Source organism: Kogia breviceps, chromosome 15 (genome assembly GCF_026419965.1).
Source record: "Kogia breviceps isolate mKogBre1 chromosome 15, mKogBre1 haplotype 1, whole genome shotgun sequence".
In the NCBI taxonomy this organism is placed as follows: Eukaryota; Metazoa; Chordata; class Mammalia; order Artiodactyla; family Physeteridae; genus Kogia; species Kogia breviceps.
In genome coordinates, this window is record NC_081324.1 from 19,292,750 (window position 1) to 19,309,123 (window position 16,374).

The 16,374-nt window shown below is 41.7% G+C and overlaps 1 protein-coding gene across 1 annotated transcript; it reads right to left on the reverse strand.

Annotated features, from left to right (window-relative positions):
* Positions 1 to 1,437: 1,437 nt before the first annotated feature.
* On the reverse strand, positions 1,438 to 14,704 carry LOC131742017 (uncharacterized). Its single transcript, XM_067016121.1, is given in 13 exon segments — positions 1,438 to 1,569; positions 4,344 to 4,490; positions 5,930 to 6,043; positions 6,653 to 6,762; positions 8,300 to 8,378; positions 8,380 to 8,454; positions 9,273 to 9,301; positions 9,304 to 9,372; positions 9,375 to 9,521; positions 11,069 to 11,246; positions 11,734 to 11,778; positions 11,780 to 11,962; positions 14,621 to 14,704. Coding segments are annotated over 13 exon segments (1,392 nt in total).
* Positions 14,705 to 16,374: the final 1,670 nt, after the last annotated feature.

Below are 16,374 nucleotides of genomic sequence, written 5' to 3' on the forward strand. Positions count from 1 at the left end.
TATGGAGGCCTCTCACTGCTGCGGCCTCTCCCGTTGCGGAGCACAGGCTCCGGACGCGCAGGCTCAGCGGCCAGGGCTCACGGGCCCAGCCGCTCCGCGGCATGTGGGATCTCCTCGGACCGGGTCACAAACCCGTGTCCCCTGCATCGGCAGGCGGACTCTCAACCACTGCGCCACGAGGGAAGCCCCGATGACAGGCCTTTTATGACCTGATTATGTACATTATGTAGATGGCTACTTCCCCACACCAAAAGCAAGTCATTCCTAATTTTCATTGTCTTCTATATAGTCAACAGAGCTATTATCTAGAAGAGAGAGAAACACAGAGACAGAGAGACAGAGAGAGAGAGAGAGAAATACATACAGATTTATTTTTAGGTTAAGAACAAGCATCCTAAGATATCTAAAAATTCCATTATGTGTCAGGGAAATATAACTGAAAGAGGGTGGTGGTTCAAGGCATTAAAAAGTGTCTGTACTGACTGGGTTTTATATAGGGTAGCCCAGAACTGATGGTGATACCCAAGCAAAATGCAGGGGTACCAAATACCTATTAAAATAAATTGTAAACAAAAATCAAGCACAGATTAGATCTGAACAAATTCTCTTCTACTTAAGACAATGACCCCCAACTTAGAGACCACCAGCCTCTACCAGTTTTCAAGTGATGACAAGTAGTCCTCAAATTCATATACACACCCAGCCAATAGACTAAATAAAACACATGCTTCTCAACCATAGGGATGACTATTCCTCAAATGTAAATAGTTCATGATGTGATTAATAAAATCCAAGTACATTCAAAGACAGTATTGAATTCATAATTAGCTTGTCATTAAGTATTTTCTCAGCTAATATACAATAAATATTCAACTACTCGTATGAGTGAGTCCTTGAAATTTTGGGCTTTATAAAAAGTATCTTCATGTCAACAAAAGGGTAGAGAATGGCTAACCTAAGGTTCTATACTAAACTCTCCAGACAAGGTTAGATGTACCCGGGTTCCAGTGCCTCCGTATGTACAACATACATGAGTTGATCTCCCTACTTCCTTCCACAGTGATGAATAACCAAAATACAAGCACAGCACTAAGTTTCAGTGATGTGCAAAAAAATGGATTTTCCTCTGGAGTAATAAATTTGAAGTAACAAAAGGAAAATAAAAAAATATATACACGTGACTAAAATCCATACAAAAATATATTAATTTATCAGATCCCCTCCCTAGATAATCTGCACAGAATACACTGAAATGTTCCCTTAGCATGAATTGACTATGATCTTATCAGCTAAATGAGCCCACAGGGCTGCTTCACACCTGCTTTCCCAATATCACTCTGTAAAGAGCTCCAAGCTCATTAGCCAAGTGGACCTTCTTTAAAAACAGCAAGAATAACATATGAAGAGCAAAGAATAGATATGAACTCATCAGCAAATCTAAGGCAGTTTGATTGCCTGGTCCTCCTCAAATTTGGAGATCTTCTTAAACTCACTTTGCTTGAGGAAAAGCTGGGCCAGGATGTGGTCTGCTATGGCCTGGAGATAATCGTCCATGTCAAGGGTTTGTAACTGACAGTGGAAACATAAAGAAGATGTATCAGCACCAAATTACTCAGGTTCCTACAAAGATCTTACAGCCATCAAGGCATTTTCAAGACTGTAGGTACATAGCTGTGTAACATTGGGAGCTATGAAATCCTGCGAATGGTCCCCTTGTACACTTGTCTTCTCTTGCCATGGGGAGCTCACCATTTCAACTCTGGGAATAAGGAAAGTCTGACTGATAGCTAGAGATGCTGAGGCATCTGAAGCTTTCTTCAGAAGGGACCTCCATCCCACTGGGAGGTAGTTCTCTTTAAAGAGGGCGCAAGACCTTTTGTCTACTTGTAAGCAGCGACTAGTGGCAAAAGGGCCTCTCAGAGCTCCATGCCCAGAGGCACATGATGGAGGCTAACCTGGCTGCCAGGTAAGTAGTCCTCCTCCTGCACAGCCAGAGACACTTGTTAATCTCTGCCTACCTGGCCTGGCTGTCCAGTTGGCTGGCTCTGACTGTGTCTGTCCGTCCTTGTGCCCTCTCTCTATCACGATCTTACTGTCCTTTCTGCACCGCTCCCCCTTGACACTACCTCTCTTTCTCAGCCAGCCTCTCAATTTCTGCTTGTATGTGGGTCTCTCTGTGTCTCTCACTGTGTTTCTGTCTCTCTCTGTGCCTGTATGTGTCTCTGAGCTTATCTGTGTCTGAATCTCTCTCCTAGCTCTTTGTGTGTGTGTCTCTAGGTATGTCTGCCTTTCCCTGCCCCTCTGTGTATAGGTCTGTCTGTGTCTGGGTATGTGTGTATCTGTGTGTCTCTCCTTCTGTGTCTCTGTCTCTTTATGGGTCTCTGTCCCTCTCTGTGTCTATGTCTATATGTCTCCTTCTATTTGTGTATCTGTGTTGTTTCTCTCTTTTTCTCTGTGTTTGTGTCATTCTCTTTGTAGATCTCAGTCTCTCTGTCTCTCTCTCTCTGTATGTCTCTGGGCATGTATGTCTCTCTCTGTGTCCCTATGTCTCATTCTGTGTTTCTCTCTAGGCATGTGTTTCTGTCTCTCCGCCTCTCTCTTATTCTTCCTCCTTCCTCTTTCCCTTCATACCCCTAAGCAAAATAAGTCCCCATTAGAAACACCCCTCATACCCCTTCTAATGGGTTAGTCCGGGTTATGCTCCCTCAATGTCGTATCAGACATTCCTGGTGGTGGGGGTAGATGTAAAACAAATTCCTCCTACCCAAAATTCTGATTCATTTTTTCCTTCCCTATTGTGGATCATTCCCTTAAATTGCTTCTTTTCATTAAAAAAAAAAACACAACAACAACCCTCTACTTCTATTCTCTTTTCAAAAGATTTATACTCTTTAATTCTTGACTTGTATTTAATAATTTTCAATTGTTATTTTTGTCCTTTCATATTTTTAAGTTTTAATTTGTTGGTATTAGCCTTTCAAATCACATTAATCTTTAAAATTCCTTTTTCTTGATCTTAATTTTTTTAACTCTAACTTGCTGTTTTAATGAGTTTTTCCCTTCTTTTCCTATTTATATTTGATTTGATTTCATTTTGCTTCACGATTTGCTCTTATAACAGCTGTAGAGAATGATGACCAAGGGGGTGGCAGTAGCAGTGAGCCCCACACCAAAAGCAGGGGACACTGGAATCCTCTTCCCCCCAAGAGTCTACAGCTAGCTTTCCATTGCATCTCCTTCTCACAGAGCTCTTCACAAACCTCATCCCAGGCACCCCCAGGAAGGTTTAGAGACCCAGAGGAGCAGATGCTGGAATTTTCCAGTGTCCCTCAAAGAAGGAAAGTGTCATCATGGGAAATAAGCACCACTGAGCAGGACAGCATAGGTTCTGTAGCTGATACTGCTGAATTCATGCTGTGCTCTCCCCTGGAGATCTTGTTGGATCTCCATGTAGGAAGAACCATGGCCAAGAGAAATGTCTGTCTGTTCCTGGATTTGCCCCAGGAACACCCAGACTCTTATAATTCTCACCCAGTCTCAGCAGGGAACCTAGTCCTAAGGACTGTTCAAAAATCTAAATTCCACTATTTATTCTTGTTTTTCAAACACATTATTCATCTAATTAAGGAACACTAGGGTGAATTTTTAAAAGCAAACAACTATGTAATACAATAAACAATCCCTCTTAATGTATGTTTTATACTACAGGTCATGATATATCAGATTTGCTTAAAACAAAGAATGATGGGAAGGAATGCTACTCCTTCTTGGTAGCACTGCTCAATCATACTCAATGTTACTTCACGTCTCCTAAACTTTCTTTTCATATACAAGAGACTCTTCTTTTCCTCTCTCTGCCAAGTAAATTCCAGAAGAATAAACCAGCCATGCTCACTTCAGCTTCTCCCTCTCTGTCTGGGAACTGGCAAAGCTTCAAAAATCATGCTCTGCTTCTCTACTCTGTAAGGTAGTACGAGGGCCCACCTCAACGTCGGAAGGCCAGCCCAATTCTGGAGATAGACATTAGGAAACCCACTTGCCCACAGATATTAATCATATTCTCTAATACCTGCTTGATTAGTAATAGAAATGATTTCCTGGATCTCTATATACTGCTCTTTGGTCTTTTTTCTCAGCTGGTTGAGAATAGGGGGAATTAAGAGGGAATGTGATATATTAGATCCCTTTATAACGGAATGAAAAGATTATTTGATTCTTCTCTTCACATATTTGTTCAGCCAGTTCATTCATTCAGTATATATATACTGAGGGCCGCCTATGGTGCAGTTACATTGCTTACCCACTGGCACTCAGCAATCTCTCTTAAACTGGCTTATTCTCACCTGGTCTCCAGTGCTGAAGGCAAGAACGAGAAGCAATTCCTTATCGCATGTACTCTTAATGTAATGCAGGGTTCCAGTGGGGAAAAATATTACATCTCCAATGTGAACGTTAAACTCTATGGTACACTGAGCATTGATAATGCCCACCTAAGGAGGGGAAAAAACTATGCTGAAGTTAAGCAAATAAAATCAAATATTCATTAAGGATAAGTATTCATAGTGAAGAACAGATGGATAAAAGCATATGGTTATAAAGGGACTTCTCAGAGAGGGTAAATAGCAGAAAAGAGGCAATCCTTCACATTAACTCTCCTGTTTCTGAGACAAAGTCCCACAAAAATTAAAAGATGCTCTATTTAGGGATTCCCTGGTGGCGCAGTGGTTGGGAGTCCGCCTGCTGATGCATTGGACACGGGTTCGTGCCCTGGTCCGGGAAGATCCCACATGCCGCGGAGCGGCTGGGCCCGTGAGCCACGGCCGCTGAGCCTGTGCGTCCGGGGCCTGTGCTCCGCAACGGGAGAGGCCGCAACAGTGAGAGGCCTGCGTACTGCAAAACAAAAAACAAAAAAAAGATGCTCTATTTAAAGTAAATGTCCCTCAAAATGCATTAGTGAATTCAATAGTGTAAAACATCATGCAAAAAGAGCATTAATCACCATATTCTAATTAAGGGTTATCAATTACATTCCCTAATTAGGCGGAGGATTTAAATTGCAGTGTTTTACCACCTCTACGGCCCTCCTTTCTACTTGCTTGTGAAAATTCAGCCTTCTGGGAGAGCAGCATCCTAATGGTCTTTTAAAAAAGAGTTAGAGACTCAATGTGCACACAAAAGCACACAGATGAGCACAAAGCACACCAAAAATAAAATCTGATCCTTGAAATTAAATTTGTGGAAGATTACAATGCCCTTTTCCCATTTATTAAAGCTTTCACTTCTAAAAACATAAAACTTTTGCTATGGGTGACATAAAAGGTGAATTTCAGTCTGGTCTGATTCTGTCAAGACTGATTCAGGTACAAGCTAGAGAAGCCCATTTTACCTGTAGATCTCCCCAGGAGCCCTGTAGTAACATGCTACTTTGTGTGGTTTTTCTGAAGAATCAAAGGGGGTGATATTAATAACTTCATTAAGATGACAAGTATGCGTCAGAAGGATCCTGGATAAATGGGGATATATGGCCACCCTGCTGGCACGCCACACCTCCCCCCCTCACACACTCATCTTACACTGAGAGGCAAACAGCCAATTTCACGGACCCCAAAGTGGAGCACATTAAATGCTTGCATTACCTGAGAATGCAAAACTCTGAACATGTAAGCAGGTATTCAAGCCCCTCACCATTAGTGATAAACCTCTTTATCAGTTCTGAAATGTTCTTAGCCCCTTCTCATGCTAAGAGCAAACTTGGAAGTTACCTAGCAGGACCTGCATGGTATCCTCTGTGGAAATGGCCCAGAAAGCCATTGGCACGGAGTCCTATTATGTCACCAACAACTGAACCAAAACAAAGAAATACCTCCTGTTTGCGTCTTTCTGCACTGAAAAGGAAAGTTCAAACAAAACCTGTTCACAGAGAAATTACCTTTGCACATCCACTTATTACATATCCCATTTCATTTGCATTAAAATGAAAATGTGGCTGTCTTAATCCATTGTTATAAATCCTGAGTGTACTCAAAGTGAGGGCATTTTGGTGCTTGAGAAAGAAAAAGAAAAATGAAATCCAGTTATTTAGCCAACATTCAACTCAGCAACTTAACAATTCATATAATCATAATAATAACTAATATTTATGAAGCCCTCACTGAGAACATTCAATTTTTTATGTCCTTTACATTTATTATGTCACTTGTCCCTTATAATAATCTTATAAGGTTGCCACCAACCTTATGAGATGAAATTAAAATCTAGGTTGGTTGAGTATACTAGGGTCACCCAGTGGCAGAACTGGGATTTGAATCAGGGAATTTGATGCCACAGCTGTGCTCTTAGTCATTAAGCAATACAGCCAGTTGAGCATTTAAAACAAATGAAAATGAAAAGAGAAATCTCACGAGCATCCAGTCTCTCTGTTAATGTAACCACTCACGCCAAGAAGTTAAGCTCCCAAATTCACAATGAGGCCTCAATCAATAGTTTGCATTAATCAAATCAACCAGTGTTTGACTAGCTCTTTCCTTTTCCTTTGTCCAGAAAAATGATGAATCCAATCTAAATCTCATATTTCATCCATTTTAATAATAATTAAATAATAATAATTAAATAAATAATGTTTTAATAATTTCAAAACATTTTTCTCAATTACCTGATTCAGGAATTCACTAAACATTTTTTCATTGTTGCTTAGTTCACTTCTATTTTTCCAAAATTGTGCCAATTGTATTATTCCTCCTGGAAATTGATATTCTTTTGAACCTGAATCAGGTGAAGTTTAAAAAACAAAATAAGATAAAACTACTTGAAAATGGTACTACAAAAGGAGAGTCAAATGCAGTTCCATAAGGTACATAGCCCTTCTATAGTCACAGAAACTTTATGTGGTAGGAATTGCCAATACCACATCCTATGTTCTCCCAAGATATTGATGTGATACTGTCAGATACTATCCTAACTTCCCAAACTCTCCTGAAATTTCTAACATAGAGTGACCTCTTTAAGGACAGACATTCAGGGCTTCCCTGGTGGCACAGTGGTTGAGAGTCCGCCTGCCGATGCAGGGGATATGGGTTTGTGCCCTGGTCCGGGAAGATCCCACATGCCGCGGAGTGGCTGGGCCCGTGAGCCATGGCCACTGAGCCTGCGAGTCCAGAGCCTGTGCTCCACAACGGGAGAGGCCACAACAGTAAGAGGCCCACGTACTGCAAAAAAAACAAAAAAAACTAAAAACAAAAAAAAGACAGACAGTCAAGTCAGGGGACCTGGCTGGAAAACGTGAGAGCCATCCTAAATACCAATCCCTACCTGTCCCCTCAATCAGTCAATGAAGCCCTGTCAGTCCTGCGTCTCTAAATTCTCTTTTTCTCAACAATTCTTTCCCTCTCACATAGTGCAGGCCACCATCATCCCCTACTTGAGGGACTGCAGGAGCCCCCTGACTCATCACCCCACCTCTCACCTGGCCACTTCCAATTATTCTCCACAATCCAGCTGGATTGGTCATCACTTCAAAAAACAAAACTAACACCAACTCAAAAAGATATATGCACCCCATGTTCATCGCAGCGTTATTTACAATAGCCAAGATACGGAAACAACCTAAGTGCCCAAGCTCAGAGATACAGAGAACAGGGTGGTAGCTGCCAGCGGAGTGGGTGGGGGTGGGTGAAATGGTTAAAGGAAGTCAAGAGACATAAACTTCCAGTTACAAAATAAACACATCATGGGGATGTAATGTGGAGCAAGGTGGCTATAGTTAGTAATATCGTATTGCATACTTTAAAGTTGCTAAGATCTTGTAAGTTCCCGTGACAAGGAAAAAAATCTGTAACTATGTCTAGTGATGGATGTTAACTAGACTTATTGTGGTGATCATTTCACAATATGTACAAATATTGAATCACTGTGTTGTATACCTGAAACTAACATAGTGTTGTATGTCAATTATACCTCAATAAAATAAATTAATTAATTAAAAACCTCATTGTGTCACTCTCCTATTTAAAGCCCCTTAATTGCTACATGATTGGCCTCTCCTCTCTCATAAGCCTCTTCTCCTACAGCATGCCCCAGCCCCAGGACACCCCCCTCACACTCTGAATTTTTTTTCCACATTCTCTTTTGTTTCCAGGCCTTTTCTCACATTTCCTACTCTGTTGAGAAAGGTGTCTTTTCAAACTTCTCTTGACTGGGATCCACTGTAAGAAACACATTACATCTCAATCCAATACACCTATATTATCATATATACAAATACTACTTAACTAAAAAGGCTTCACAAAATAACATACTATACCTTTCAGGTCATAAAATTATCTCCACACAAGGCTATCTGGAGACGGTGAGTAATCAGCACTGACAACCAGTTCTGCCAAAGTTGGGAGGAAGACTGACCCCCTCATCCTCTTTTTGCTTATGGGATGTTCTAATGAAACTAATCCCACCTTCAGGCTGAAACACATAAGAGACCACATAAGATATCTGTGAAACATTCTATAAATTTTAGCAACAGAAGGGGCGGTAGCTGAGGATAGGGCAGCATTGGCACCCGTGTGGTTTTCAGTGGCCCAGTCAAAAGAGCTGACCTCGATTAGCCTAAGCCTTGTGATCTTTATGAAAATCTTCCAAGTATTCAATGCATGGGCATTGGTATTTTATGGCCAATATAAACTCCTGCAAAAATATACACTGGTTCCCATGCTTACAAACACTCTCACTAATGACTCATTTCTTCTACTTCTCCCTATAACATTAGAGCAGGATCTGCTACAAGATAAATCTCAAAATCTTACTATTTAGATTCCTAAATGTACCACAAAACCCCTTCCAGGTACCACTCACGGGCCATCATTAATTCTGATCACCCGTTTGCACTGGCAGCATCCACGACTGACCCTCTATACCCAGTATAATCAGCAATCCCTCCAGTGAAAAGCAGCCATTCCTCAGAAAAACTGTGGGAACCTCTGCATTAGATTAGGAAAACACAATTACATTATCTGTAGAAAAGTTATCCCTGGATGAGCATATGGCTTTTCAGAGATGAAAATTATGGTAATTTTTATTAACTATATCATAACCTTTCTACCAATTCACTGTACAGTAGCTTCCTGTAGCAGTCCTTCATAAGAGAAAATAAAGAGCAATTCAACTTCAGTGCTCTTGAGCCCATTACCCAAATGTCACTTTGTTGACTGCTACCTTAGAAACCTGAATATTCATGCCCTCTTTGTACCCTCAGGGGATTTGTTCTCAGCAGTGGTACAGACCTCAAGTGACCTGGAAACAATGTCCTCCCTACAGAAAAAATTACATCAACAGCTTCCAGGGTTTGAAGTTCATGACGTGTGGAAAAGAAGAGCAAGAAAAGCAGTCTTCACTCCCCACGTTCTCTATCCAGTGGACTGTGTTTTTAGGGAAGAAGATCACTTGGCCAGCTGTAACTCTGTACGTGGTAATGACAGCACCACCACCAACCGCCCCAATCCATGCTGTCCCCTGAAACATAAACGGAAAAGCTCATCCAACACTACTTTACAGCAATGTTCCTCAACCTTTTTTCATGACCTCCCTTCCACATTAGACTTTTTTTTCTAATCACCACCCTATGAGAAGTTAACACTACAGAGGTACTGTAGATCTGTATACTGTATACACATACTGCTCATGTACTACATGTACATCTATGCTTTATACATAAAAAGAGTAATATTTTTACCCTGCTAACAACCAGTTTTTGCCCACTTTTGGGCAATACCACCCCCACTGAGCATTTAGAGCTCTAAGTTCATGCTAGTTTGATAGTCTGAAAAGACTGCAGGCATATGTGTACACACATGCATGTGTGTGCTTGTGTGTGTTTGTGTGTGTATGCATACAGAGGCGTATGTATTTTCCAGATAAGAAAAAGTCTGCATACAACTTTGATAATAATAACAGTAATAGTAATAACATAGTGCTTTACTGTGTGTCTAGGTATTCTTCTAAGAAGAGTTTAATCTCATATAGATAAAGCTCTAATCTCTCTTCTTGCTGTAAATTCTAAAATCAAGTGAACTGTCCAAGTATAAAAAAGGAGTTTTATTAACAACAACAGAAATATGTCACACACAAAAAACTGGCTGATCTATTAATAAGATCATCAGGGTAAGACCAAACTCTGAAAGTTCTACGAGAGCTTAGTCACTACAGCTTCCCCAGTGTCTGGAATACAGAAGCCATAAATACATTTCAGAATAATGACTTATTTGAAATTCAAGTAAGTACACTAATTTCACCTCCAAAGAATTCTGAAAGGTCTAAACCACAAAAGGGCATCCAACTGGCTGATCTCAGAGACTCCAGGCTGAATATCAGCAAACTAGTTTGTTATGACAGTCACTGCTTTATTCCTTTGAGGGAAGCTGTAGTTTCTTTGATCATTAGATCACAGCTACCAGTTTTAGCTTTGGCTCAAAGGATAGAACAGTGGGGACTTCCCTGGTGGCACAGTGGTTAAGAATCCGCCTGCCAAAGCAGGGGATACGGGTTCGTGCCCCGGTCCAGGAAGATCTCACAGGCCACAGAGCAACTAAGCCCGTGCACCACAACTACTGAGCCTGCCCTCTAAGAGCCCAAGAGCCACAACTACTGAAGCCCGTGCGCCTAGAGCCCGTGCTCCACAACAAGAGAAGCCACCGTTTATGAGAAGCCTGTGCACCACAATGAAGAGTAGCCCCCGCTTGCCGCAACTAGAGAGAGCCCGCGCACAGCAACAAAGACCCAACACAGCCAAAAATAAATAAATACATTTATATATATAAAAAAAGATGGAACAGTGATCTTAGCTTAACAATGTATGAAAAATGATTTCATACTGAAGAAAGAAGTTCAAAGTGATGCCAAGAATAATTAAAACAAACAGGTGAATGCTTCAAGGCACTGATAACTAATCTAATTGAGTACATAGCCAAAGCCCGGATGTTGTCTACCACTTATTTAGGTAGGTTTTGCAACAACCTAAATAATAGCCTGAGGACACACAGCACAAATGCTTAAGGGCAGAACGCGGGCAAACTGGTGATACCTGTACAAGATAGCCGGGTTCCCAGGCCATTGTTTCTCATTCTCAGGGTCCCCAGCGTCATCTGTGATCTCTGACTGTTCAAGCCGCTGCCAAAGGCCTCTTCTTCAATGCTGAGATCGTCTCGGGCATTGTTCCTGCACCAGGCCCACTGGATTGCACCACGTGGGAACTCAAACACCTGAAAAGCCATAAGCAAATCATCAGCATGGAGGCCATCTCCTGAGGAACGTGAGGCCACCATGGCCTATGGAGTAAGCGGGAAGCACAAGGGAAAAGGCAAGGTGGTGTGGTGAGTACTGGAGCCCCCAAAAGGAAGAGAAAGAATAGGTCTGCAAGACTCCAGGAGGCAACGTGGTACATGCAGTGCTATCAGTCTCTGTTTGACATAAAAAAGAACACCTATCTTGGCAAGAGAACAGGGCTGTCCTGCACTTCTCCCCTCCAGCCAAACATAGAACTATCTACTAAAGAAAAATTCAGCCTGGAGCCAATATCCACCCAACTTTCCCCCTTCTCTATCCCTCACTTCCCTTCCTCCAAACAGCCCACAGCTGCTTCCTTCCAATGAAGAGAGAACAAAGCTTAGAAAACAAGCAATGGAAACTTTGTTTTGGAATCACCATTTATAATAGATGATTCTTTTTCCTAATATGTGTGATCCATACCTTGGATTTAGGTGAATGATTAAGAAACTTGGATTTTGGATCAACAAACAGCCTTTTGCACCATGGGAATTGCTGTTTGCAGAGGCTGGGTTCCAGGTTCTGAATGGGGCTGAGAGTTGTTAACATAAACCAAGGAGAGAATCAGGACCCCAGATGCTGTGGTAATGGTGCAGGCCAAGAGACACACCAGGAAAAAGCTCGTCGTCAGTGACCACTGCCTCTTCTTTTCCTAGGAGAAATTATGAAGCCATTATTCTCTACTCTTGATGCATGAGAAACATTGCCTCCTTTCTCAATTTGGTCTATTTTCTCTTTATTTTAAAAAATGCATTTGTGGGATAAACATACTGAGTAAAATAGTATATGTGTAAATAAATACACACATACGTACACTCACAATATGGTCAGGCCCCATAAGACGGCTGCTCTCTTGCTCTCTGTACACCCCCTGCCCCCCTCCCCAGCCCTGCCTCATGCTTATGCGCATGACTGCCTCCCCTCCTAAGCGGAAAGTTTAATCAGTAACCACCTGCATGATCGCCACCCCCCTGCAGCTGCCCCCGCTAACCATTGTTCTAGCCCTGGGACCAGACCAGCTCCAGTACGTTCAGCCATCAACAGGAAACCACGGCACTTGCGTTGGTTGTTAACCCAAAGAGCTGTGCGGAGATGTGTTCCACAGTCCCCCTGGCAACCAAGGAGCCCTTCTGATGTCACGCCCCCTACAACTGATAGCCTCTTCCTCCCTTATGCAGGGAAGATTGCTGTCGTGTCCTGACTGCCTGCCCGTACACGGTGGGTGTCACTCCAGGACCTCGGCCTCTGACGTGTAAGATTCCGTGTCCGGTGAATCACTGATGTCTGCCGCTGACTCAGGCTCTCTCTTCAGTCTAGCAGCTGGGCACGTGCAAGGACGGCTGGCTGTGGGGCACAGCCCCACACTCACACACACCCCGTATACCCAGATGACATCCAAATAAACAAGGATAAAAATAAAAATATAAGGAGCTGGGGCACAGAATAATACTAGAAAATTAAGTACCCAGTTAAGTTTGTATATGAAATGCATTCCAAGTCAGTCAGTTAGCCCCTATTTACCAGTTTCTTCACCTGAAAATCAAAGAGGTTATAAGTAGTATTTTTTTTTTTTTTTTTTTGCGGTACGCGGGCCTCTCACTGTTGTGGCCTCTCCCGTTGCGGAGCACAGGCTCCGGACGCGCAGGCTCAGCGGCCATGGCTCACGGGCCCAGCCACTCCATGGCACGTGGGATCTCCCCGGACCGGGGCACGAACCCACATCCCCTGCATCGTCAGGCGGACTCCCAAGCACTGCACCACCAAGGAAGCCCAGTAGTATTTTCTAAGGACTTTTTGGTTCCAGAATGTACAAATGCATTTACATGTACAGCTACATGCATGGGAATAAGCAACATATCAGTAATCAATGGGCCTGACAGGTCTCTGTCTCTCTCCCCACCTCCCTCCTTCATTTAATAGCTTCATTAAATTCCCTTCCTCCTGTGTATTACCTATATGAGATTCCAAGTCACCACCCATCTCCAAGTCACAATAGTTCCATGTATTTCTATGTTACTATTTCCTGGTTTCATATCACAAATATATGCTATAAACAGCAGTATTATTTCTGAGTTACAATCCACATTACTGAAAGCTGCCAAGAAAATACACACCCTAACCTTTGGACCAATTTGCCCTCAGTCCTCTGACCGCTAAAACAACGTTTATAAGCAATGATGTCCAGGACTCCTTTTCCACTGCCTTCTGAGTTACTGGTCTTTCTCTCTGAGCAAGCAAATCTTTGATCACTAATAATTCTAACAGACATTCTTACTTTAACATTCTTAAATATTCAAAAGAACACAAATAACAAATGTTGGTGAGGATGTGGAGAAAAGGGAATGTTGGTGGGAATGTAAACTGGTGCAGCCACTGTGGAACTATGGAGGTTTCTCAAAAAAACTAGAGGTATAACTACCATATGACCTGGCAATTCTACTCCTAGGTACATAATAAAACACACACACACACACACACACACACTTATTCAAAGAAGTACATGCACCCCAGTGTTCACAGCAGCATTATTTACAATTTCCAAGATATGGAAGTGTCCATCAACAGATGAATGGATAAAGAAGAGGTGGTATATATACAATGGAATACTTCTCAACCATAAAAAGGAATAAAATTTTGCCATTTGTAGCAACATGGTTGGACTTGGAGGGCATTATTGCTAAGTGAAATAAGTCTGACAAAGACAAATATTGTATGATATCACTTACATGTAGAATCTAAAAAAATACAACAAACTAGTTAGTCAACATAACAAAAAAGAAGCAGACTCACAGATATAGACAACAAACTAGTGGTTACCAGTGGGGTGGGGGGGCAAGGTTAGGGTTGGGGAGTGGGAGGTACAAACTATTGGGTGTAAGATAGACTACAAGGACGTACTGTACAATACAGGGAATATAGCCAATATTTTGTAATAACTAAATGGAGAGTAATCTTTAAAAACTGTATAAAAATTTTAAAAATTATCAATTCTTAAATGGTATATTTTGTATAGCATAATCATTTACCAACATATTCAATTTAACATTGTATAAGGGTAATATATTGAACAATAAACAACTCATTAATGCCATGAACAACAATTCATAGAAAGCTGGGCCATTAAATAGCTAAAGGAGTTAAGAGTTTATGAGAGATGGCAAGTCAGGAGATATTCAGAGCAGGAGATGCTACCTTTCTGAAGAAGGTCACTTGCAGAGAGCTGGTCTAAAGAGGGACTGTTTCCTGAGCTCTGCATAAAGGTTATGGGGGGAGCTAATCTCAAGATTTAAGTCCCCACTTACATTCTTACCATTCTGGATATGGTATTCATCTTCCCCACAGACACAACGTTCTGCTTTGCATCTTCATGCATTTCAAATGCTAAGTTGTCCATTGGCATAGATGGGCAAGCAATTCACTGAAAAAGAAAAACAGGGGAGGGATGTGGCTTTAGCAAATGGAGAGATCCCTGAGAGGAGAAGAATGATAATTCTTAAGGAAGGAAATGCTTATAGAGAGCTGAAAGTTAAGGAAATGAAACAAGGATGTTGTTTCTTAAACAATAATCTCAGTTGAAAAAAAAAGAAACAAACCGTAGAAAGCATTGCCAAATTAGAGACCAAAACAAAACACTTCTTTTTTTTTTTTTTTGCGGTATGCGGGCCTCTCACTGCTGTGGCCTCTCCCGTTGCGGAGCACAGGCTCCGGACGCACAGGCTCAGCGGCCATGGCTCACGGGCCCAGCCGCTCCGCGGCATGTGGGATCCTCCCGGACCAGGGCACGAACCCGTGTCTCCTGCATCGGCAGGCGGATTCTCAACCACTGCGCCACCAGGGAAGCCCAACAAAACACTTCTTTTGGTCCCCAACTCTTTGCTCACTGATGGCACATACACAGATAATGACAACGATAGCTAACTAACATTTATTTTCTCCCTTCAACAAAGTACCAGGCACAGTACTAAGTGCTTTCCATACATCATGGGATTTAATTCTTACAGCAATCCTGTCAGGTACTATGATGATTATTCCCATTTTGTAAATTAGGAAGCTGAGGCACGAAGAGGTGCGATACCTGCCCGAAATCACACAACTAGTTTTAGTGTAGAAGCAAAGCACCCTTTATCAAAAGATTCTTCCATGGCATTGGTTCTCTGCAGAGTTTGATGGTGGGTGCTCGGTCTAGCACAACATTTTATCATCCAAATCAGTCCTGCCTCTAGATAATGTGACTGATTTTTCTATGTGGTTTACTTATTGGATAATTTTGTTACCTGAAAGTTAAATCTTCATTTAAAATTCATTTTGCATCAGCTTTCCTGGTGATGAGCTGTGGCCTGAGTAAGCTAAAAACTACTACTGTAATCCACAAAACAGTCACCCATCCTCCTTTCCTTTCTATCTTTCTACCTTTATTCCTTCCATAAACATGGTTGAATGCCTACTCTATTCCAGGCTGTATAACACTCTGCACATTACGGAGCCTTTTATTACCTTATAATCTAGTAGGAGAAATGGAAAAAGAAAGCAAGCAAATAATTTCCCCCCAAAATGTGCTGTGTTCTGTTAGAAGTATGTACAAGATCTTGCAAGGACGGAAAGAATAATTGTGTTTGAGATAAGGAAGAAAAGGTAAGGCCTCTCTGAAACCATAATTTTGAGCTAAGTCTTCAAGTCCCAACACTGTTTCACTTGGTAGACACACTTAGTCAGTTACATTCTATTTCATATTTCTGACTTGTCTGTAAGTAGTTTAGTAGCAGACCATGTGGTAAAAATATAGATTCTATCTGGGTCAGGCAGCTCAAGCTCTGACAAGGCTGAAGGTTAATCTATGCTCAAGTGATGGGGAGTGACTTTGTGGCTTTCCTACCATATCTCATCAAATCTAAGATGCATCAGTGACTCATATCAATTTAGCGTTTTCTCACAAAGACCTGGAAATTTAAATGTATGGCATTGATTTTTTAGGTAATAAAATATCCAAAATAATTTATCTGTGGAGCCAGCAAGGTGATTTTCTCATCATGCTATCAGAGTACCATAAAACATATTTTTCCTATT